General features: G+C 34.1%; 1 protein-coding gene across 2 annotated transcripts; it reads left to right on the plus strand.

The window, feature by feature from the left end:
* Positions 1–5235: 5235 nt before the first annotated feature.
* Positions 5236–21716, plus strand: LOC123529888 (uncharacterized). Of its 2 annotated transcripts, none has more exons than XM_045310459.2 (5): positions 5236–5370; positions 13260–13385; positions 15287–15454; positions 17023–17194; positions 18485–21716. In XM_045310459.2, the coding sequence occupies exons 2-5, from the start codon at positions 13289–13291 to the stop codon at positions 19347–19349; spliced, it is 1302 nt and encodes a 433-aa protein (XP_045166394.2). In that variant the 5' UTR covers positions 5236–5370; positions 13260–13288; the 3' UTR covers positions 19350–21716. The 2 variants fall into 2 exon arrangements, with proteins under 2 accessions (XP_045166394.2, XP_045166395.2); XM_045310460.2 differs by lacking the exon at positions 5236–5370 and adding an exon at positions 10764–11064.
* The last annotated feature ends 2209 nt before the right edge of the window (positions 21717–23925 follow it).

A 23925-nucleotide genomic window follows, 5' to 3' on the forward strand; every position in this document is an offset into this window, starting at 1 on the left:
GATTTATATAGGTTCTTGTCCTTGGTATAACTTGCCCATGTATAGTCAGATTTTCAAATTATTTGGCACAAATAAATGATCAGCATGGATAGAAGGTGTGTTGCGATCATGATCCATGTTGCTATATCCAAGATCAAGGTCACAGCTCCCCAGAAGTTAGATTTGTTTTGTTATTTTGTTGTAATGTATATGTTTGTGTCCGGATCATAACTTGCTTTAGTAAGATTTCCAAATACTTTGGTACAAATAACCACCATATATTGACAATCTGTAGATATATATAAGTTCTGTGCAATTTTTGTCAAAATCAAATAATAAATGTTGTCTCTATCGTATTCACAAGAAAAATGTGAACGGACGGACGGTCGGACGACGTACAAAGGGTGATCACAATAGCTTACTCTATCACTTCGTACAAGTGAGCTAAAACATGTTACAAAATTTATGTGTTTCAGATGTAAAAATGCACATTTTTGTTCATTTTTCCGATCGAAAATGACATGTGACAAATGTGATCAGATTTCACATCAAAAATCGGCATCGATCACATTCGTCTCAAAAATTGTTACATATCATATGTGCTTGATTTCTGTTACACATGCGATCTCATTTGTAACACCTATTACATATGCGATCGCATTTGTAACACCTGTTTCAAATGCGATCTGATACGAATGTGGTCCTATACAAAGCTATTTCTTAACCCTTGCAGCGATGGAATTATTTCTTTTTTACACAAAAATATATATCTTTTTATTTCTAGACTCAAAATGTAAATAGTTTCTTGTTTTTTTTTGTTTGTTTTTTTTTTGTTGTTGTTTTGGTATATCCTAAAACAAAGATTTATTATCTACGTAAAATTTTACATCAAAGCGTTTAATTATATTCGTTAAGTCTCCAAGTAAAGACTGCATATGTGTACACTTCCAGAGCAAATGGAGCAATGTTTCTTTTCCTACTTTGCAAAAATAACATAATTCTGTTTTGGATATCTTCATTTTATACCACGTGATAGCATACACGTGCGAACGTGATAGTTATCTCGCACGTGTTAGCTAACGTTTGCGCACTTGATAAATAAAATATTTCCTGTGTCCCCTCTTCGCATGTCTCGTACATTTCCGATATTATCAATAATCTGAAAAATATGTTCATAAAAAGATGGTTTATCAACATTCGGTTCATATCTGTTTATCAAAGTGAAACGTTTTGAATGAATACTTAAGTCTAGCATAACATAATTACCTTCAATATCATACAATGTATTATAAATATTGAAATCTATTGACACCTCTAGAATTTGCTTCGCCAAAGCTAAAGAAACATTCTCCATTCCATTCTGTGTACAAAGTTTTATTCATATCAGCTGTAAAGTGCAGATCTTGTAAACAATATATATCGCTATTAGTTTCTCTAAATGCAATAGACTTTGAAAGCGGACAGCATGGATCCTGACCAGACTGCGCGGATGCTGGTCTGGATACATGTTGGTCGCAAACCCACTATGTTGGTTTTCCCATGTCATGGGTCAAATGCGGAAATGGAATGTTAGCGTTTTACATTGATGTTTATATACTGCATTATGAAACTCATGTTTTAACATATATCAGGCCTAAGACCACAATTATTTTTACTGTATGTTCTATATAGGCACTGGACACTTTTGCAATTTTGCGTGCATTCCAACCATCCTAAAATACCTGAACTCAACAGAACTATTCAAGAGAAAAAATTCCAGCCACAATAAACATGGGGTTGACCGGCTCTTTTTTCCACCATTTTGAACCAAATCACATGCCTATGAAGAATACTCTCTAGATGGTCGCAAACAGGCAAAACAGGCCCTATCAAAAAGTCATGTTATGCATATTCTGACATTCTCATTCTGTCAAATTGTACATGTACCTACTATTTCATTTTTCCTCTATTAAATTATGCCATTTATTGCAGGTCTTTCACTCAAAAATTCACCATCAAACAGAGGAACTATTTTCCGAGTAACCACTTCCTTATTGCAAGGGCAAATAACTGTGGTCTTGTGCCATAGAACCATCACAACGCCGGTCATGCTTGAACACAATGCAACTGTTATTCGCTCCTTTGATTTTTTCCCTCCGGGACAATCATCGCCTTTTAATCGATATGTCTTACGCCCACTGTCACGAAAAAACAAACCTGTTTCATCCATGTTAAATATATTTTCTGGTTTGTAATCTGCACATAATGTTGGTAATTTTCCCGCCCATTCAATATTTGTTGACTGTTTTACATCCCCCTCTCTCCACTCATAGACCCAAACGAAATATCATGTCTCTTAATAAAACTTTCCAGCCAGCCTTTAGAAGCTTTGAATGAAGAATTTCCTTGTTTGGCTGCAAAATGGAGGGCTTGTTCCTGTATCAATGGTCCTGTGATATTAATTCTTTTATTTACAGCATCTTTAAACCATTCGTAAGTCAATGTGTTAACTTCCTTATTTCCTGTCAGGTAACGTCTTCTTTTTGATTGACCGGGTACATTGTTTTCAAAGTCAGATAACACACCCAGCTTTCTTTTACGTAGATTTTGAATTTGTGTCTTACCGACCCCGAATTCCTCAGGAATTTTATAAGCTGGTTTTCCCCGATCTAACAGTTCTATCGCCCTTACACCTGCTCCAAAGTCAAGACTACTCTTTTTTTTCCCCCCTTTTTCAGCGGCCATGTTTTGTAAACAAATAAGTTCTCGCCTCCGCCAACAACTTCACGCGAGATCAGGAACTGTCGTGTAAAACGTACGAGGGAGCGTCTCAAAGTCGCTGAAAACGGTCTAACAATTGATACGGGAGCCCAATTTCACAGTCGCTTGTCGCCGCGTAAGACAGGGGGTTGCTTAATTCAGACAATATTTATAGTGAATTGCATCCGGAGCAAAAAATAGAGTCGCATATGACAGGGAGTCCTTTAATTCAGGGAGTCGTTAAGGCAGTCTCGACTGTAGTGTACAAAAATGTAAAAAGGTATATAAACTACCAAAACAATATAGTTGTGTGGAAAATGGAACTACAAATACACAGATTTTGTCAAGTAATGGATTTGTTCAAAACATTAACATCTGACCATTTACACTTATATATGTTCAATGAGTGCATGTGTAATATAAGATTTTCACATGAGGTATTTTTAAAATTTGATATTCATGCATTGGTTGCTTAACTAAGATGGAGTTAATTTAGCATATTAAGTATAAATTTCATAAACATACTTTGCCTATGGAATGGCATTAATATGAGAACCATTGTAACATATAGGTAAGAGGCTGGGGAAATGATGATATAGGATACTAAGAGACAATATCAAACAAGATGATTTTTTTAAAAGTTTCCATTACATATATATAAAAAAATGACCATACACGAAACGGAATAAAATTGTACAATTTTTCAAAAGGATAACCCAAGAAAAGTTTGTGTAAAATCACTTTAAAATCCATAAAAAAATCACCAACGGCAATTTTCTTAAAAACTTACTTAATATTCGGAAATTTAGTGTCTGTAGATAAAATTCGTTATGAATCCTGGTCAAAAGTATGCTATAACTAGTCAAGATCAAACGTGATCCACATAACAGCTTACACATTACTTTATATGGTCGATATTTTGCCGTATACCGGTATTACGAGAAAATTGAAAGGACCATACGAGTCATATCTTATGCATTTCATACATTAACTCTTATCTGTCATTTGAGCCGCACTATGAGAAAACAACATAGTGTCTCTGCGACCAGCATGGATCCTGACTGATGCACCCGCGCAGTCTGGTCAGGATCCATGCTATTCGCTAACGGTTTCTCTAATTGCGATAGGCTTTGAAAGCAAACAGCATGGATCTTGACCAGACTGCACGGATGCGCAGGCAGGTCTGGATCCATGCTGGTCGCTAAGGCACTCTGTTGGTTTTCACATGGCGCGACTCATTTTATCGTATTTTTCCAGATTTCAGTGCAGATCTGCAGCTGCTGTTGTGGTGTAACAGGGTCTACTCTACTAACTACAACAACAACAACTCTGTTCTCTATGATACTACTATTTAATACTGTACTAAGTTCTAAGATAATATTTACATCAATGTCTTTCTTCATAATTCTCTAACATAACAATTCTCTGTTATTTCAAATAATCTCTAAACTTTAACATTAATACTTCATACTTCTGCAAAATAAAAGAATAAATAACGTAGTGTCTTCTTTTTTCCGTTCCGTATTTTACATTATTGAAAAGCAGAATTAAACCAAGTTGATGACTATATTTGCTGTTGTTGTTTTACCGGTACTTAAAATTGGTGTAAAATAAATCACCCTTCCCACTACGTTTTTACAGTAGATCTCTAATCTATAATCCTTGTTTTTTTATGATCGGCACCTCCCCTGATACGATAAGCGGAGATAGCCGAACCATAACGATCTTCAACACTCGCTAAAAATATCCGATATTGATCGATATTTAGCTAGACGGTCGAAGGGAGACAATAATGTATAACGTTGATCTCAATAAACAAGGAAAGATAATAGAATCGATTTTTGCCCAATTCTTCAGTATGATCGTTAATTGCCTCGGTCCTAATCTAACTAATTCATTTTGCGAGTATCGAACATACGCATCTAACCTAACTAATTCATTTTGCGAGTATCGGACATACATATCTAACCTAACTGAGTACCCGAATGATACTGAAGTTTTGTCTCAAAACTTCTACTTATGAAAGAAATGATTCGTGACTTGAGTCATGCGGCGTGATCGAAAGACCGGGTGTTTATAATTACCCTGTCATTTATCCAGTTAGTCAGTTGTCAAAACAATTAGTAATTTTGAAACATGCATTGCCGGACAATGCATTAACTGGGCGATATAATGTAACCTGTCATTTTAATGCACATGACTAATTTCTAGACCGTAAACACGTAAAGCTAAATGTGAAAAGGAATGCGAAGGTGCGCGAAATATATTCTTAAAGTACATGACTTATTATTGACCGAAAAGCTATCTGAAAAGAAATGCCTAGAAAGTATTTGGTATAATGGATTCTATAAACCATTATACCACACTGTGCCATTCAAATTACATCTTTATTATTTTATGCCTGATTTAGAATTGCCTGTTTGCTTGAAGGAATAGACTTGAAAAGAAAAATCAGCTGTTGCCAGCAACAATTATGTTCACATATCTTCCCTCGTGTTCATTTAAGAATAATTATGGATTTCGGATACATATTTTGGTCTCTAAATGCTTTTTCTTGTTTAGATAATGTTTATAAATCTATTCTGTTCTTTTACCTTTTACAAGTGCTTAGTTAAAATAAGAACAAAGGATTCTTAATTCTTATTTTGTACGGTAAAGTTGCATTTTATGAAGTTGTAAAAACTTTGTTTAATACGTAGATCATTATATTATGAAATGTTTTGATTCAAAGATAAAACTGTTGAAGTTCGGTACATTTACGTTCAAAACGCAACCCTTGGATATCTGTCATACAGTTGTTAGCAGTGTTACTGGAGGTAGATCGTTTAAAGTTACTGTCGATAAAACAAACTGATTTGGCGATACCCCCGGTGTAACTAGTCATTTGGGAGGTCAATACACATTTACAGTATTAGGCTAAATATTTGATGGATCATTTTGTTTCAGAATATATTCTATCTTGTTGCTTTGATTAGAATCGAGGGTGCAGTTCTTTTCTTTTTTCATTTAGTAAACAAACTGAAATTATACTAATATCTAACGTGCGCTGTTATCATTACAAAAACGTACTGATATATGTGATATCATATTGGCTAGTGACCTTAACTACAGTATGTATTAGTTCAGTAACAAACAATAATTTAGTTAATTAAATTTATTAATCGAGCTGATAAATGTCTATCAACCTCAGCAACAGCATCGTATGATTCAATTAACCTACACATTTTAGGTAAAACTAATTCTTATCGAAAATCCATAAAAAGTGAGTACTCTGAAAGTGTTGGCGTATGATTTCTGCAAGATATTCTTATAAATATCAAAAAATGGTGTGTGGAAATTAGAAAACCGTTGCAACGCTTTTGAAATAATGCAGAAAATTCTTCTTGCATTTTTACCAATATTTAACTTTTATTTTCTCCACTTTATCATTTGTCAGTGTCCTACGTACATTCTATGCCAAACTTGCATGTGGAAATGAACATGCTGAAAAATTTCGCCCAAACTGTGGGCGAGTAGCTTAAATGCTTAACTTATATCTTATACACTTATTCGCTTTTAAACCCTATTACAGTTAGAAAAACCGTTAGCGAACAGTGTGGATCCTGACCGGACTGCGCGGGTGCGCAGGCTGATCTGGATCTATCCTGGTGGCAAATGCACTATGTTGGTTTTCTTATGGCGCGGCTCATATGATAATTATACAAACACAAATGAATAAGCAAATGGGTCGGGCTACGAGTCCTTACATCATCAAATAACGGCCCTCACCAAACCTATTGCACGAGGGTTTATAAATTGCCGGTCAATAATGCTATACGACCCATGGTCTGTCTGTACGAACAAGTAAAAGCCTGTACGTGATAAACAGTACTTGTTAGAAAGTGAAAAAAGCTTTATACTTTGTTATCATGATCCTAGTTATATTGAATAATCACAGGTAAAGGTTTTATATAATGTCAGTACTGAGTCATATATGTACCGAGTTGAAGGTATTTGATGAATTAAAAGTGCGTCTGTTTACAACGGTTAATAATGGAAGATCAGAACCCCACCCACAATACAACTTTTGTACCAAACAGCACATTATACCGATTTTCCGAATTTCGTATATATTTAACCCTTTCTCTCACGTGACGGGTACAGTAGAAAACAGTATTGTATTGTGTAATCTAAAATGGATTCACGGTTTCTCATGTACATTGCGTTGAAAAATATACTTAATGTTTCTTTGTTTTTTTTTTTGTTGTTTTTTTTTTTCATATTAGGCTCGAGTCCAAAACTCATGTTTTTTATATTGGACGAGACAACTCTTGCTTTATAATGGGCTATTTGAATTACTTCCCTTGTATATAGCATTTTACGTCTCCTGGGATAACTTACTTATTTTGAATGAAACATATGATTTTTTCTCGTCATTTCATTTTCATCATGATATAAAATAAAATGGTAGTTTTAAATCTAACAGTGTTGAGTACAATACTGAATTTAATTGGACGAGTTAACACTGTTAAATAACCTCATATTAAATCAGTGTAAGTAGAAAATACACTCAATATTTTTTTTAAAACTGACCAAGAATTGACAGTAAGTAACTACTACGACCTTTTATTACTAACAGAGTCACACAAACGTGATTTTAGTTCAGATTATGACTTCCAAAGATATCTAGGTAGTCTGGTCATTTCAACTTTTAAGGTTGAATTAATTCCGGTCTGGAATAAGTAGTATGTAAGAAAATGAAAACAGAAAAAAGTCCTTTAAAATATCATGTCGCATTTTTAGATATCGCATCTGGAATTCTGAAGTAACATCTGATATGTATTGTGGCCTTTAATGTGTACCTTATGTTGTACCATATATGTTGTACTACTAGTATGCTATCTTTTAATATCAGAAAAAAGAGAGTTTCAGATTTCTAGCAAGTACTGGTAGGCTACGTTAAGTATTTTACCATCTTTGACAAATAGGGGTGTCAAAATTCAGAACATAGAATTTCTAACCAAATTTATACATACATATTTCTAAAACAAACTCATCGGCATTGGAGTAAAAAGGGTATGAACACCAAATATGTGTATCTCAAAGCACGAAAAAACATTCATAAAACAAATATGTATTCACAATGTTACTGCAGATGGGTGGGGTACTTGATACCTCAGTATTTGCTCAAAAGTCATAAACAGTTAGGCCTACGACAATTATCTATGCCTCTTGAACTGCATTTTTATGTAATACATGCGTATGACTATGATAAAGAAATGATATATAAATGATATTAATATTTCGTTTAACTGACTAAAATGTTAGATAAATTTGCAATACTTTGTTTAATTAAAATCTAAAGGAAGCTTCTCTTAAATATCACCTAACATCAGTTTGGCTTTGGTTTCTTTCGAGGATACTTATCTATAAATTATAAATCATCAATAAAACTTCATATAAGAAATAGTTTACGGTTCTGACATTATTTCTATTGAGTACTATCACCGGCCTAAAAAGGACTATATTTATCTATGGAACCCGGTTTAAAGCTGGTAATTGAATTCTATGACGCTACAGAAGCGTAGAAGGCAACCAAGCCATAAATAACTAGTAATAAATAAAAACAAACTATTGTTTGATAGTCTGTTCATGAGAGGTACTAAAATTGGCAACAATTAAATTTCTTTTGCTTCCTTGTGTAAAAAATGGGCAATCTGGAGAACGTGTATGCCGTTTTGATTTTTTTTCTACATCCTAACATTTTGTATACAGCTTTCCCGAGGGAAACTTTTAACCTTTAGCCTGCTAAATTTCTATAATGGACTGATCCATCATTCAATTTTGGCAATACCATTTATTATTCGAAGGGGTGCTAATTGAATATTTACTGACTGAATAGCGAACAATGTAGACCATGAACAGTTTGCACGGATGCCTGCGCTGGTCGCAAAGGCAAAAACCACTTGCCACCAGCAGGCTAAAGGTTAAATTATTCGACAATTGTCTTGCAAATATGTGTGTGTCTCTATCAGCTGGACTTTTGGGCGGCTGGCGATACAGTGATAATAACTCCATACGCTATTTTGTCATATCAAAATGTGCAATTATATAATTAAATGCACTTAATGAACATAGAGACCGGTACTTATCATAACCATAAGCCATCTCCGGCTGGTGTTTATGTCTGATAACTGCTTGTATTTTGTCTTTGTGGAAAGTGGTATGTTTGAATGGATTACTTTTTGGGGAAATATAATAACCTAAAGAAAGCGGAGCGAATTTACTTAAATACTAAGTATCTTATGTTTTTATTTCTTTTCGAAATATTCTTTCTTTTCACTCTCATAGAATCCGCAAAGAAAGTTTGTGCGGTCCTAGCAAAAAAAGTTTGGATTTTGTTGTTTACGCGCAGTGATACAGCGAGAATGCTTTGGTTACATTGAATACGGCTGATTTGCATACAAATGATTATTTTTAACAAAAGATTCCGATGTTATCAGAAATATTTCGTATCAATTACATCGGACACAGTACTGTTGTTTTTATATCCCTGAAGCTATTAAGAAATACTATAGAGATATACAAAGGTAACTAGGTAAAAGCCATTTAGATATATCATTCATCAAGTTAAAATGTAATAAAAATATAAAGTGTACAGAAATGTAAAAAGGTATATAAAAGGAAAAAAATGTTGAAAGGAAAATGAAAGTACAAATGAACGATATTATGACACTTTAAGGCGGTTAATCAGATATGGTCAAGTAATGGATTTGTTTAAACATTAACATCTGATCATGTACACTTATATATGTTCAATGAGTGCTTGTGTCATGTTAGATTTTTACTGGATGTATTTTCAAAAATTTGATTTTCATTTCCTGGTTTCTCAACCAAGACAGAGTTGTTTTAGCATTAGTATCAATTTTACACTGTATGGCATACTTTGCTTAGGGAATGGTATTGATATATGAACTTTTGTGTTATATTTGTCGACGAGCTATGCAGTGTCCGCCCGCTTTGCTCAATAGGGAGAGCGTCTGTCTACGGATCGCGGGGTCGTGAGTTCGATCCCCGGGCTGGGCGTATGTTCTCCGTGACGATTTGATAAAAGACAGTGTGACTGAAATCATTCGTCCTCCACTTCTGATTCATGTTGGGAAGTTGGCAGTTACTTGCGGAGAACAGGTTTGTACTGGTACAGAATCCAGGAACACTGGTAGGTTAATTGCCCACCGTTACATAACTGAAATACTGTTGAAAAACGGCGTTAAACCCAAAACAAACAAACAAATTTGCCATGCGGCTTTGTAAAGTTTTTATTATCTCCCTTTACCTGTCTTGATTGCGCAACCAAGATAGATTGGAAATAAATTAATTACAAGATTCCATGATTTTATTTACATTTTGCACAAGTCCCACAATAATGGGAAACATCAGCATAGCACACAATATAACGTCATGATATCCGAATCTACACAGTTTTAAAACTTGCCTTTTGGTTCAGGTTGTTAAATTTTCCAATTAATTTGAAATGGAAATGTAAAAAAATAGAAATTATATAGAAATCGAATGAATTACTTAGCTTTTTGAAATTACTTTCATATTAAAGGGGGATAATTACAATTTTTTATAAAAAAAAAAACAATAAAAAATACTTCTGTAATAGGAATCAAACTATAAATAAGTAAGTAAATATTCTATTATAGTGACATGTACATAAAACAGCAAATATTATTTCATAACATGACAAAACAAAGTTACAGAACCCGGCCCAATGGACCTATATGTCACCTGGCTGAAATAACTTTAAATATATCACATTTAAATCACGTAAGTTATAGTTATACTGGTATCAATGGTATGGCAGTTAGATAGATAATGTTAAGTAATATAATTTGAACATTAAATCAACAATGTCATAAAATATAAAATTACAACAATAGTCAGTATGATGAAATCAGAAGAAATGTTTACGAATACAACTATATGTAATGGGTCTTTTTGTTTCGTAAATAAAACTCAAATAAAATATAATTATAAACAGTGAAAAATGTCATAAAATGCTGCTGAAATGTGAATGACCACCTTTAACATCAACAGATTGTTATGTTGTTACATTGAATACTCATTTCACTCAGAAATATAGAATTAGTCACAATAGATTATAAACAGTGCAATTTTCATATTGATTTTAATCGACCAACTAAACAGAGCTAACAGCAAATACTGAAATTTGCCTTATATCAATATCATAGTCACGTTAAATCACGCGAGCCATTTACGCGACTAAATTGATCTATTTGTTTAATAATTTTAGTCCTTGAAAAAATACTGAAAAGGATGTTGTAGGACAGTTTGTGACAGGTAAAAAACGAAAGTTTCATAGTTGTTGTTTTTTTATATGCAAATGCGTCTCCGGTAATGAAATAATTTTGTAAAGTATAGATCTGTATTTGAAAGTAATTTAATGTTAACGATTCAAATTCACATATTGATAAACTACCATTCTTGATTTTTGTTTCATATTTTATGATCTCAAAATTGAAGTGTTTTTGACAAAAACAATTTTGTAGGTGCAGAGTATGACTTTTGTTGCTTTAAATGTTTGCAATGTGCATCGTTTGTTGTTTTAAATGTTTGCGATTTGTGACTTCTGTTGTTTTAAGCGTTTGGTTTATGGTGCGTGGTACTTTTTGCTTACAAGTTTGCGGTGTGTGGCTCTTGTTGTTTTTGATGTGCTATATAAATACCTCCTAGAAATTTACCTTTTATCATAGAATACACTTAATGAATGGCTTTCAAATCAGTTATCAACCCATATATTTTCCACGTGGTCCAAATGACCGAGGGCAGGTAGTTTTGACTATTGTCCGATGAGCCATACAATATGTGCTTAATTTACATAACAACAGAAATAGATTTCAACTCTTTACTGCTCAAGTATTGACTTTAGCCGAGGAAACCTGTGTTACCATAAAGGCTGACTAATGCACAGCACAGCACAACTATTGACTGGCGATTTATGTGCAAACAGCCGGCTAATAAACAGAAATATAACATATTCTTAATGTAGCAAAAATCTAGTATATCATTTTGTATCTTAACTGAAGATTTATCTTCATCATGTAATATTAATGTTTTGATTATTCCAAAAAATCTTGAAATTAGTCCTAAGCAAGATCATAAAGTTTGGACACTCAGAAGATTTGAATAATGTTTGACTGGTGAAAAGTTGCTGTTAAATTTTCTAATTTTTGAGCATACAGAAAAACAGAAAAAAATAAATTTCATGTGGCTCTCATAAATTGACGGATTTTTGTTTTTTGTTTGTTTGTTTTGTGTTTAACGCCGTTTTTCAACAGTATTTCAGTTATGTAACGGCGGGCAGTTAACCTAACCAGTGTTCCTGGATTCTGTACCAGTACAAACCTGTTCTGCGCAAGTAACTGCTAACTTCCCCACATGAAGCAGAGGTGGAGGACTAATGATTTCAGACACAATGTCGTTTATCAAATAGTCACGGGAAACATAACCCCCGCCCGAGGATCGAACTCACGACCCTGTGATCCGTAGACCAACGCTCTACCTACTGAGCTAAGCGGGCGGGTCGGAATTTTGTACAAGCATACATCAACGGTTAGAGAGTTAATGAAGTATTTATACTAAATTGTATACATTCTCGTGGACAACACCAGCATTTGTATCGGTATTTCTTAATTACCTAAAGCTATATACTGATGCACTATATAGATAAACTAATAGATGTTGATGGGAGAATTTAGATAACAAAGAAATAAGTAACAAATTACTGATACATTAAAAAATCTTAGCAAATATATGAAAATTCAACGCGTGAGATCCGCGCATATAAATTATGAATTGTGAAAACCCATTTACTCATTTTTGTTTTTCTTTTTTTTTTGTCGAAAATATGCGTTTATCTTCCTTCATCGAACAAATTCTCATCTCATCATCACCGAGGGGAAAAAGGACAATGCTCGGTATACATCTGGCCATAAACAATTTAGCTGTCATATTGACTTTAATCGACAACTTATTAGTGTTAAAAAGAGTGCGTTATTTCTTACTTAATAGGTATGTTTAATAAAAGATGCTAGATGCAACATAATCTGCTCGTTACATAATTTCCGTGCATTTGTTACGGAGGACATAAATTACTACCTTTTATAAAATCGGAGCTAGTTTTAATTAAGTGTCTTTCATGATATGGAGTACTTACATGAAATATCGGACCGGAACTTCTTTGGTTTTAAGAAATGTGCTTTTACGTAAACACGCGCATACAATGATAAGAGATCATGCTGGTGTAAGGCAAAAATAGAAGCGGAAATCTTAAATAAACTTAAAAATTGTGGCATAAATGATGATGTTTATAAGCGGTTTATTATTATTTTCCTATTGATGATACATGTACTTCAAAAGTCGTACTAGGTATGATTTTCTTGTACTGGTTTATCAATAAAATATTAAACAGATATCACATTTTATACAGAGAAAAATATCGCTCAAGTAATAGTTTTGTAAATGCTTTTTTGCAGTGAGACTGGTAACATGCATTAGGGGAACTATGTTAAGAAAATGTATTATGGGATGTCAGTTTCATGATAGGACCTCCAGAAAAACCTTATGTGCATTGATTATCACCACATTGTCCGCGTTTATAGGTAAGTTTTGTTTTTTTCTGCTTTCACAGAGCGATCTTAGTGGCTTATTCTATTTTTATCTTTAACTATAATTCAGGTAAATATATATGGTTGTTACATGTGTCTGTACATTATTATATTCAATTTACATCATGATGATAAGAGAACTTTACAATGCTGATATCTACTTCTGTGCAATACAGTAAACTCACTACATGGTGACGGTAGAACTTATACAATGCCTGTACTTACTTTACTTGTGTGCATTTAGTGTGTTTTACTGTATGATAAACTAACACTTTACAATGCTTATATCTACATTATGAGCATTACATTTAATTCACTTTATGATAACAGTGCATTGATTCCTTGCTAAGTTCCGAAAACTTTTATTATAGAATGACGATAAAACAAAGTATGTTTAGATAATGCTGCTAAATATATGTGAGCCGCACCGTGAAAAACCACATAGTCGGATCCAGAACCAAGCACTGCCATCCGCGAGTACAGTCAGGATCCAAGACTTTCGATTAACGTTTTCATTCTAATGAATAGAATGAAGCGAACAGCAGATCGTGACAGACTGCCCGATGCGCAGCTGGTCTGTCAATGCACGTCGCATAGGCACTAAGTTGGTTCTCATGATCGCTCAATTATCATACGTGACTGGTAGATTTTACTCATGTATAATATAATGCGAACGACAAGAGAAAATTATAGAATATAGTAATAAGCACATGTCATTCTCATCTAATGTAACAGTTAAAAGGGGAACTTGCGTGAATCATGCTAATGAATGGAAATCAATATTAGCAGAAAATCTGAACCTTTTTTGCACTCTTACAGTAAGTACCAGACTGTCTGTACAGAAATGTATCAGATGCGTACATTTTAAAAAGCATTTGGTTAATACACCAAGGTGAACCATAAATCAAAATATTGCAAAATAGACTATTTTATCTATATCTGTTTAGAAATATTATGAAAGATATATGTCTTGCAAGAGCATAGCTTTTATATTTGAATATAGCCCTTCAAAAACATAGAAACATTATGTGTGTTTTATAAACAAAGTTATGACAAATTTAAATTTCTGATACCTAAACGCTTTTGATGAATTCCGAACCAGAGCTTTAATCGTCACAAATGGGACTAATAGTATTCATTGAGAATAAAAACACAATCAGTTTTAGCTACAGAAAACATCATAAATGGCGCTGACACTGTAAATAACGATTTTGTATTCAGTTCTGCTTTCTTTGCACAAACGTGTCTTTTAACCATGTCAATAAATCAGTGCGTTTAGGATTTATCGACACATAAATTCTCAAAGGAAATACGAACTCTGCATCATCCTCTATCAACGGAAACGTTTCATGTATAACCCATACCTCACATCCGTCGGGACCTTCAAATCCATTAGTTAATTGTCCATTTATAGTATAGAAAGTTTTATCAAGCGTATTGAAAAATCAGACTCTCTGGTGAAATAAAATTTTGTCAGAAACCAGATACTATTTGCCTGCATTTTCTGCGCAATATAGATTATTTGATTCGATGCGTTTTAAATAGTGTCTTTTTGTGGCGGAATACTCTATAATCTCGTGTAGACACCGTTTAAGGCAAATCTCGCACCGGCTTGGAATATGACTCTATAAGCCAAACTAGACATTGTTTCAGGCAAAGAGCGCAGCGGCGTGAAGAAAGACTCTATAAGCCCTTTTAGACAGTTTCAGGCAAAGCGCGCACCGGCATTGAGAAGGATTCCATAAGCCCTACTAAATCATTATTCACAATAGAGTTTTGCTTAAGTCATTGTAAGTGGGTGGGGGGCATTGGGGGTTTTTTTTGCACGTTGAGTTGATTCGAGAAAACCGATCCAGCTTTCATTTTGCTTCTTAAAGGTTTTATTTATATTACAGTGATGATACGAACATTCGGTGTGCTAACTGTGGCTCAAGATGTAAAGTATACTGTCGATATGGATGCTTCGTCTCATAAGGGTTATAGAACTCTCAAAACAATCCGTTCCAGTTTACTTTATAAGTACGAAACTTATTTCAGCAGCAATTATGCCAGCTCTTCAAAAGGTGAAATGCATTATGTGTTTTTATCTATACTGAAGATAATACATTTTAGCTGATATGTTTAGTCATTCTTAATGTTAGAGATACACGTTTGTCAAAATCTTATCACGATTCTATTATGTATTATTACAACCAATTTTAGTTATTTCTATGAATTTTGTAAAACTTTTATTTTAATGAATTTTTAGCACATACGTGATGTATACCGTAAGGAATGCTACTGCAACATTTTAGTTTTCATACGTTGGAAATCGCGAAATAAAAGGTCAAAATTGCACTTTCCATTACTTCTCATAAACAGACTCAGTCAAACCCAGTGTGATAATATTTCACTTGGTTGTACTCTATGCTTCAAAAGAATCGTTTTACAGATTTTATTCAATCAAAACTAACACAGGAGTTAAATGTTACTGTTCAAATGTTGTCATTCTCCGCCGAAGGCGGAGAGATATAGTTTTGGCGTTGTCCGTCCGTCCGTCTTTCTGTCCGTCCGTCCGTCCGAGCTCACATTTGTATACTTAGGTGGCTATAGGAACAATTGGTAACTGTACTTTTTCTTTGATGTCATTCATTCCGTAAGGCTTTTATGTGGTATTTTTCTCTTACGTGGCTAAAAGAACAATAGAGAGAGCAAAAGAGTAGCCACATAAGTATCCATATGTAGGAGCTTCCGTCTAGAGCCATATTTAGGAAATGGTTTGGAATATATAAATAAAACTTTATATACATGTTCAACACTATAGGAAAATAATAAAACTTTATATATATGTTCAACACTATAGGAAAAGTTTCAGTCTGATTGCCCAAGTAACACCAGCGTTATGGCCCTAAGTGGTTTCTAATGTTAACTATATAGGGTACTATAAATATGGCAATTTCTGCTTCATAACATGTGACATATGTTTTTCATTTTTCATTTTCCATCAATATTTATTATAAACTATGAAGTGTTGAACCTTCACCCGGTCAACCAACCACCCACATACGCACACCTCCCAAACAAACATTCGGCGGGGGATACCAGTTCATCGAATTTGCTTGTTCTGATATATTTTTCTGCAAAATAAATTGTCGACACTGTTAAAATATGCACTTTTACATATTCACAGGGAGTGTACGAGTAAAGTACTGGTTTTATGTCTATAAATGTCTCGATGTGTACCTTTTGTAAATGGTGTGATGCCTGAAAATAAATTCAAATTCAGTTTGTAATATTGTTTATAGGAAATGAAAAGACGGCCAACAACACAAACATTTATGGTACAGCTTTCTTTGAGAAAAAAACTGATTTATTACATTACATTAAATTATCTTAATGCATAGCTTCACAAATGATGTTGAATTTTTTATCCAATCTTTGACATGATAAAAAGGTAGTATTACTCAAAATAAAAGTAAACTAATATAAATCATTTTCGGTGCTCAGGAAAGCAACAACTACAGAAAATTCATTCTATCCTTTAGAACATGTACAAAACCGTGATATTTATTGACATCATACCAGCATTTTGCTCGTCATCCAACCATTAGTCGCGCTACATAATAAAGCCTCTGTGACATTGTCTTAACAGATACAAACTTCACGGCAGTTATTTTATTGACATATATGAGAAGTGGATCTTCATTTACTGGTGAGATTCTTCAACAGAATGACAATGTGTTTTACGTGTTTGAGCCATTAAGGATGCTAAATCATCTTATAAAGACTGGTAAACCGGTGCAGTGGATGAACGGGACAAGCAGGTTAGTCATTTTTATGTTTGGTTAAGACCCGTTTAGAAATTATTTCAGTTTTTTTAAACAGCAGTTAGTTACTTACGTAATACAGTTCGTGCTTTTCTTAACCCATGCTGGACACGACTGATTCTTCCTTTGCGACCAGTGTAGATCATGATCAGCCTGTACATCCGTTTTGGTAAGCATCCCTTTTAACAGTTAATGGAACTGTCGAAATTGGAAGATGGTCAAGTTCATTATAGAAATTTAGCAAGGTAAGGGTAAAGGGTTAGTCAAATTTAAGGGAACATTGCAAATAAAAATGACATAAAGCACTACCCGAGCAACTACACAGTAATAGAATTACTGTTCGCCCAGGTAGTGCTTTCTGCCGTTTTTCTCAGCAGTGTAAAGATCATTGTTAAGAAGAAAGTATATGCAGACTCGGTTTGAGTATATCTATCTATAAGATGGGAAGGGCTGTATGCTGATGATTAAATAACTCGTAACCCGACCCTTTTACCCTTTTGTATTTTGTTGTGTTAAAAATGTATGTACTATTATGTGTATCCTTGAAACAGGGAGCAATAAAATATGATTAAACTAAACAAAACTAGTGTATCTACAAGAAGTAATGAAATATACAACACCTCTCCTGTTCCCTAGAATCGGCTTTTTCGGAAGCAGTAAGTTTTGCAAAAAGTGAAAATTTTAAAAATGTGACATTGAGTTGTGTTCCTATGTGTTTGCTAAAATAGGTCGAACACAATTTCTATCGTATGTATCGAATTCCTGGAAATGAAGTTATTTCCTTCGGTTGTAATTGACCAATCAGAGCATTTGGGACAGCATGATGTTTATACATGTGCGCAAAGCCCAGTTTAACTCAAATATTTTAGATAATAAGGAGTACCTGTATTACTCCTTTCACATGCATTTTCATTTTGAAATTACAGAATTGTAAACTTCTTTGATCTATCTGTAGCAAATTGTCAGGTTAAGTAGGAAAGGCTCTCTATGAAGATTGATGCGTTTGAAATTTATCAATATGGCTTCCATACTTTGACTGCGACATCCCATGCTTTAGTTTTCAGAGAAATATACTATGGGCGGCAGTGAAAGTATACGTTATTAAAGGCAGGCAAAGTTGATAATTCAGAATACAGGAACTTCTCATGAAAGTCTCTCTTTCGTGTCCTGAACAATTGGTAAACGTGTACCAAACAGAAATTGATCACCAAAAATAAAATTCCAAAATAAAATTCACGAAAATGGAGGTATTTTAATATACTTAATTTTATTTTTTTTTTATTCCAGTACGGTATCAACTTTAAATATAACGGATGTAAAAATGCAGACTTTAATCGGATGGTTGACATGTAATTTTTCAATGGTTTACGCTCAATCTTTCGACGACTGGTACTTTTTCACTTTTGGGAAGAAAACTATTGTGTACAAAAACTGTATCATAAACAAGTTTGGTATAAAGTTAAAGAATGGTTTCCATAATTCAGCTAGCAATAACACGATCACACATATACGAATACCTGCTTATCGTCGAGGTTTAGATGAAAAGTGCTTGCAAGATCTTCAAAACGCATGTTTGTCTTCGAAAGTTAGAATAATAAAAACAATTCGAACGCCAATGGATCTAGCAGATGGGATTTTGACCAAGGTTAACAACGGCAAAATCATACATTTGATAAGAGACCCACGGGAAACTATTATCTCTCAAGCAAAATACCGCAGTTGTCCTGGAGGTACATCGTCAGTGGCATCGTGTTCAAACTCGCATTGTAGGAAAGTGTTGGATGATACAGAAATTAAACAAAACTTATTGACAGAGAAACCTGGGCGAGTTCATACTGTACTTTATGAGCATATTTCTTCATACCCAAGTACAATGACGAAACTAATGTACAGCTTTGTAGGTATGGAGTATTCTGAAAAGATCGATAGCTACGTTACAAGTCTTGCACAAGATGGAAATGTTACTGGCTGCAATATATGTGAGCAATCATGGCAAGCCAGAGATCACTCTAACAATTCTGCTACTCGGGGAAACTTTCTGACTAAAATGAACCCGACTTTGATGTTGTATATACAAAATATATGTAGAAATGTTATACTGCAATACGGCTATAAAATCTATGAACCTAGTATGTTACTACACAACACATGACGTTTTGGGCATTTATAATCGTACATATGAGCATATGGATTTGTCAGATATACAGACATATGTTGTTCGGTGCATTTTAAAAGTTGTTATATAAGTTTTACATGTATTTTTTTCAAGTCGATTTATACATGTATAAAAGATGTTGTTTTATGTTTCAAATATATGTAAGTACGTTTATAAAATGTGTGTATTTTGAAATGTGTGCTTTTAAACATATAGTTTTACAATTTCTCAGTTTTTTCTATGCATTTTGCAAGTTGACAATATCGTTTTTAAGTTGTCTTGTGCATTTTGCAAGTAAGTTTTTTATGTCCTTTTGTAAGGCACAGGACAGCAAAACGTATATAAAAAAACTGGATTGCCCCAAAGGGGCCAGCAAAAGCATCCGTTAAATGAAACCATTTGTTAGATTTTTGAAGCAACCCGTCTGTAATATTTTTCCATTACAGCTTCTTTTTTTTGTGGGCATACTTTGCAAATACGTGGCTCTGAGGCTGTGTTTTTGGTGCTCTGTGCTTCTGAGAAATCTGCCCTTACCTTATATCTTTTTGATTTTCTTCACGATAATTTCTATCAATACCCACTACCTTAGCCGAGAAAAAAAAACAGGCATAAACAAGGTATTTTTTATCAATTGTCGTTTCGAATGTCTGTCAAGATACTTATAGTTGTATTTCAGGTAAGGCAAGTGACAAACTGAATAGCCACAAACGTGTTTATACGTTCAGTTTCCTTCTTTTCACTTTATATGTCATATCAGTTCTGTTGTATATTCGTTTTATTACCCAAACACGTTTCTTTTTACAATGCATCTTTTTGTGAATATACTGGGTGATCCATAATACACGATACCATTTCGTCTGCTTTTATAAAATCTATAAGCATTTCGTCATTAAAAAGGATTATTATACATAATTACACCTTTTAATTTAAAATATATTACTTGTACGAGCCCCTAGTAAATATTTATAAAAAAATATATTTCAATATTGAAGATACAGTTTTTTTGTATACAATATTTTCGAAAAGTGTGGTTTTACGAAATTGTTCTAAAAGACACATTTTCACTTATTTCACTCACCTGATCGGTGCCTTCTATTGACATCTTTTTATGGCAAAATTTGAGACCAGAAAAAAAACACCCTATAACAACAACTGGCAAAAAGACTAGCTTGAAATGACAACATGCAAAGCATTACCACAAAAAAACCGTTGCTAAAGTAAGGGTACGGATCGTAATTTGTCAAAATCATTTTTAGATTATCCTATTAAACAACTCCTTGCGATACTGTTGCGATACTGTTGAATATCTTAAATATTGAAAGTGATATTACAAATTAATAAAATGTTTGTAGACAAAAAGGACATAGGACATTACATTTGTGTATCAGATGCTATGGATCACATCAAGAATATTCTTTTATCGAAACAATTTTTTTTTTGGTAAGCACCAACAAGTTAAGATGAAGCAAGACCTTTAAATGGACTAGCGCATGTTCCAAGTTGCCCGTCTTCCAGAAACAATGTTGTCTGAATAAAATTTCTTTTGTATCCTATATCTGTATGCTATATCCTGTGTCCTTTGATAACAATCTATTCACGATAAAAGCCAAACATTATTTCTTTAAACTAATTTGATGTCAGAATGTCTGTAAACAATGGAAAACTCCCTTTCAAAATCGTCTTTGACGATAAATTCAAAACATGTGGAGATATTTATAAAATTTTCAAATTTCATATTATTGCTCTCCGAGTTCTCTAGACTGATTTTTTTTATATCAATTGTCTTATGAGGGGCCTCCATGGTCTAGTGGATAAGGTCGCTGACTGCAAATCAATGCCTCTCATCGATGTGGGTTCGGGCCTCCTTAGGGGCGTTGAATTCTTCATGTGAGGAAGCCATTTAACTGGCTTACGGAAGGTTTGTCTTTGATAGTGGAACTTGGGGTCTGCCTCAACCATTAAAGCTGGAAAGTCGCTATATGACTTATAATTGTGTCGGTGCGACGTTAAACACAACGAAAACCCCATCTCATTTGTCTTACATTTAAAGAGAAATCAAGGAAAACCCTTTTTACAAACAAACAGTAGATTTTGAAATATGATTGGTTTAATGGTTCATGTATGTAAATATAAATTAAAAGCGCAAAAACAAAGCCAATGAACTAAGTATCAAAATGGAGAAGAGCAGAACATTACATTATGTGCTAATTTTTGGATTGTTTGTGGAAAATTTAATCGCAGCTTTTTAAGAAGCTAATGGAAAGTTTTCTTGCGAGGAAAAGCTATAGGAAAAGTTATAGGAAAAAACTGATTAGAACGGAGTCAAAGGTCGAGCAATTTGAAAAAGACCTGCGACTGTTAGAAGAACGCATGTCATGTCTTGTCATATAGAAAAGAATAAACTCGGTTATTTTATGATAGTGTAACAAAGAATCTTGAACAACAAAATGCTTCTCTACAACAATTTGCCGAGCACTACGACAAGAGTTTACAACATGTGATTGAAACAGGCATAGACCCAGCGAAGTCAGGTGTGCAGCCGCTATTATACTAGAAGATGTTCTTAAGCAACATAGATGCATTCTGATTCGACAGGTTTCAGTGCGTGTATCGACGAGCGGAGATTGTCAGCACGAGTGTGGATTTGGCGCTACTGCGTACATTTTTTATCCAGCAGGTTACAAGGTATATACCGTTGGGACAAAATACAAAATACAAATACGAAGTACAAATACAAAATATTTTTGTATCTTAAATCAACATGCAATAAATGCAGAATATCACCACGTTTATACATCTAGAAGAAGAAAAAATAATCTGTTAATTCTGTTAGATTTCAACTTGCCGTTCGGTTAAATTAGTCAGTGATCAAGACGAACATTCAGTATTGTTATTCACTCTATATCGAAGACGAGTTTATACGATACGATGTTGTTATTACAATATTCTCGAAAGTTCTTTCGGCACATTTTGTTCTGTTCTGTTTGACGAAAAATAACAAACAAAAGCAAAAGTAAATGAGATAAAATTCATGTCCATTCTGTTTCAGAATTGTTTCTAAACCGTATCGCCTTCAGCGTATACACAACCACCGCTGACCGATTCGAAGCAGGCCAAGTTATCACACTGTCTAATGTTATTTTGAACGAAGGAACAGTGGAGTCTTCACTGCACCAGTTAATGGATAGTACCATTTTATGACACACATGTGTAATGCAATTGAGAAATACCCATTTTTCTTTAGGTTATTTTTGTGCCATCTTTCATGAAACATCACCGGTTGCAATAAGCACACAGTACGAAGACAATGGCAGTATATGCGGTTCTACAAGCGCACTTGTCATGGTAGAAACTTTTGAAACGGTGTTTCTGAAATGTACCTACTCTCCAAGCAGCTTGTCTGCCGATGTACGATACCTTTTATGGGTGTCCTGTTAATTAAAATGATACTTTAAAACAGTAGAATATGTATAATACAAGTAGCTTCGGCATCATAACTAAAATGGTATCAAACCGCGATAGATGGACTTTATTTGTCCACGAAGCAGTTTAAGTTTAAAGCAGCACATTATGCATATATTACAGCTGTAGCGTCTTTTTCTTGTAACAACATCTGCAGAATCACGAGAGACTGGTTGGTGCACGAGTCCACGTGGCGGGTTCATCTGCATAGCACTAGTGATTTTATACATGTTATTTCACGAAACAAACACGTATTATCGCTATTCTTTCATAAACCGGTTTTTAGCTCACCTGAGCAATGCTCAGGTGAGTTTTTCTGATCACTCGATGTCCGGCGTCCGTCGTCAGTCTGTCTGTCTGTCCGTCAACATTTAGCTTGTGTATGCGATAGAGGCTGTATTTTTCAACTGATCTTCATGAAATTTGGTCAGAATGATAACCTTGATGAAATCTAGGTCGAGTTCGAAAATGGTCATATGGGGTCAAAAACTAGGTCACTAGGTCAAATCAAAGTAAAACCTTATGTATGCGATAGAGGCCGTATTTTTCAATTAATCTTCATGAATTTTTGTCAGAATGATTATCTTGATAAAATCTAGGCCGTATTCGAAAATGGGTCATCGGGGATAAAAAACTAGGTCACTAGGTTAAATCAAAGAAAAATCATGTGTATGCGATAGAGTCTGTATTTTTCAATTAATCTTCAGGAATTTTTGTCAGAATGATTGTCTTGATGAAATTTAGGCCGAGTTCAAAATGTCTTATCTGGGGTCAAAGACTAGGTCACTAGGTCAAATCAAAGAAAAACTTTGTGTATGCGATAGAGGCTGTATTTTTCAATTAATCTTCATGAATTTTTGTCAGAATGATTGCCTTGATTAAATCTAGATGAAGTTCGAATATGGGTTATCTCGGGTCAAAAAGTAGGTCACTAGGTCAAATCAAAGAAAAACTTTGTGTATGCGATAGAGGCTACATTTTTTCAAATTATTTTTTTGAAATTAAGTCAGAATGATTGTCTTGATGAGGTCCAACTTAATTTTGAATATGGGTCATCTTGGATCAAAAAATAGGTCACTAGGTCAAATCAAAGAAAAACCTTGTGTATGCG

The sequence above is a fragment of the Mercenaria mercenaria genome, chromosome 13, assembly GCF_021730395.1.
Source record: "Mercenaria mercenaria strain notata chromosome 13, MADL_Memer_1, whole genome shotgun sequence".
In the NCBI taxonomy this organism is placed as follows: domain Eukaryota; kingdom Metazoa; phylum Mollusca; class Bivalvia; order Venerida; family Veneridae; genus Mercenaria; species Mercenaria mercenaria.

What these genes read in the sequence shown, in the direction of transcription:
- LOC123529888 (XM_045310459.2), top strand. Translation starts at nt 13,289, where the DNA reads ATGTTAAGAAAATGTATTATGGGATGTCAGTTTCATGATAGGACCTCC. An exon ending in CACATTGTCCGCGTTTATAG is followed by an intron (nt 13,386 to 15,286) that starts GTAAGTTTTGTT and finishes TTTATATTACAG; the next exon opens with TGATGATACGAACATTCGGT. An exon ending in TGGATGAACGGGACAAGCAG is followed by an intron (nt 17,195 to 18,484) that starts GTTAGTCATTTT and finishes TTTTTATTCCAG; the next exon opens with TACGGTATCAACTTTAAATA.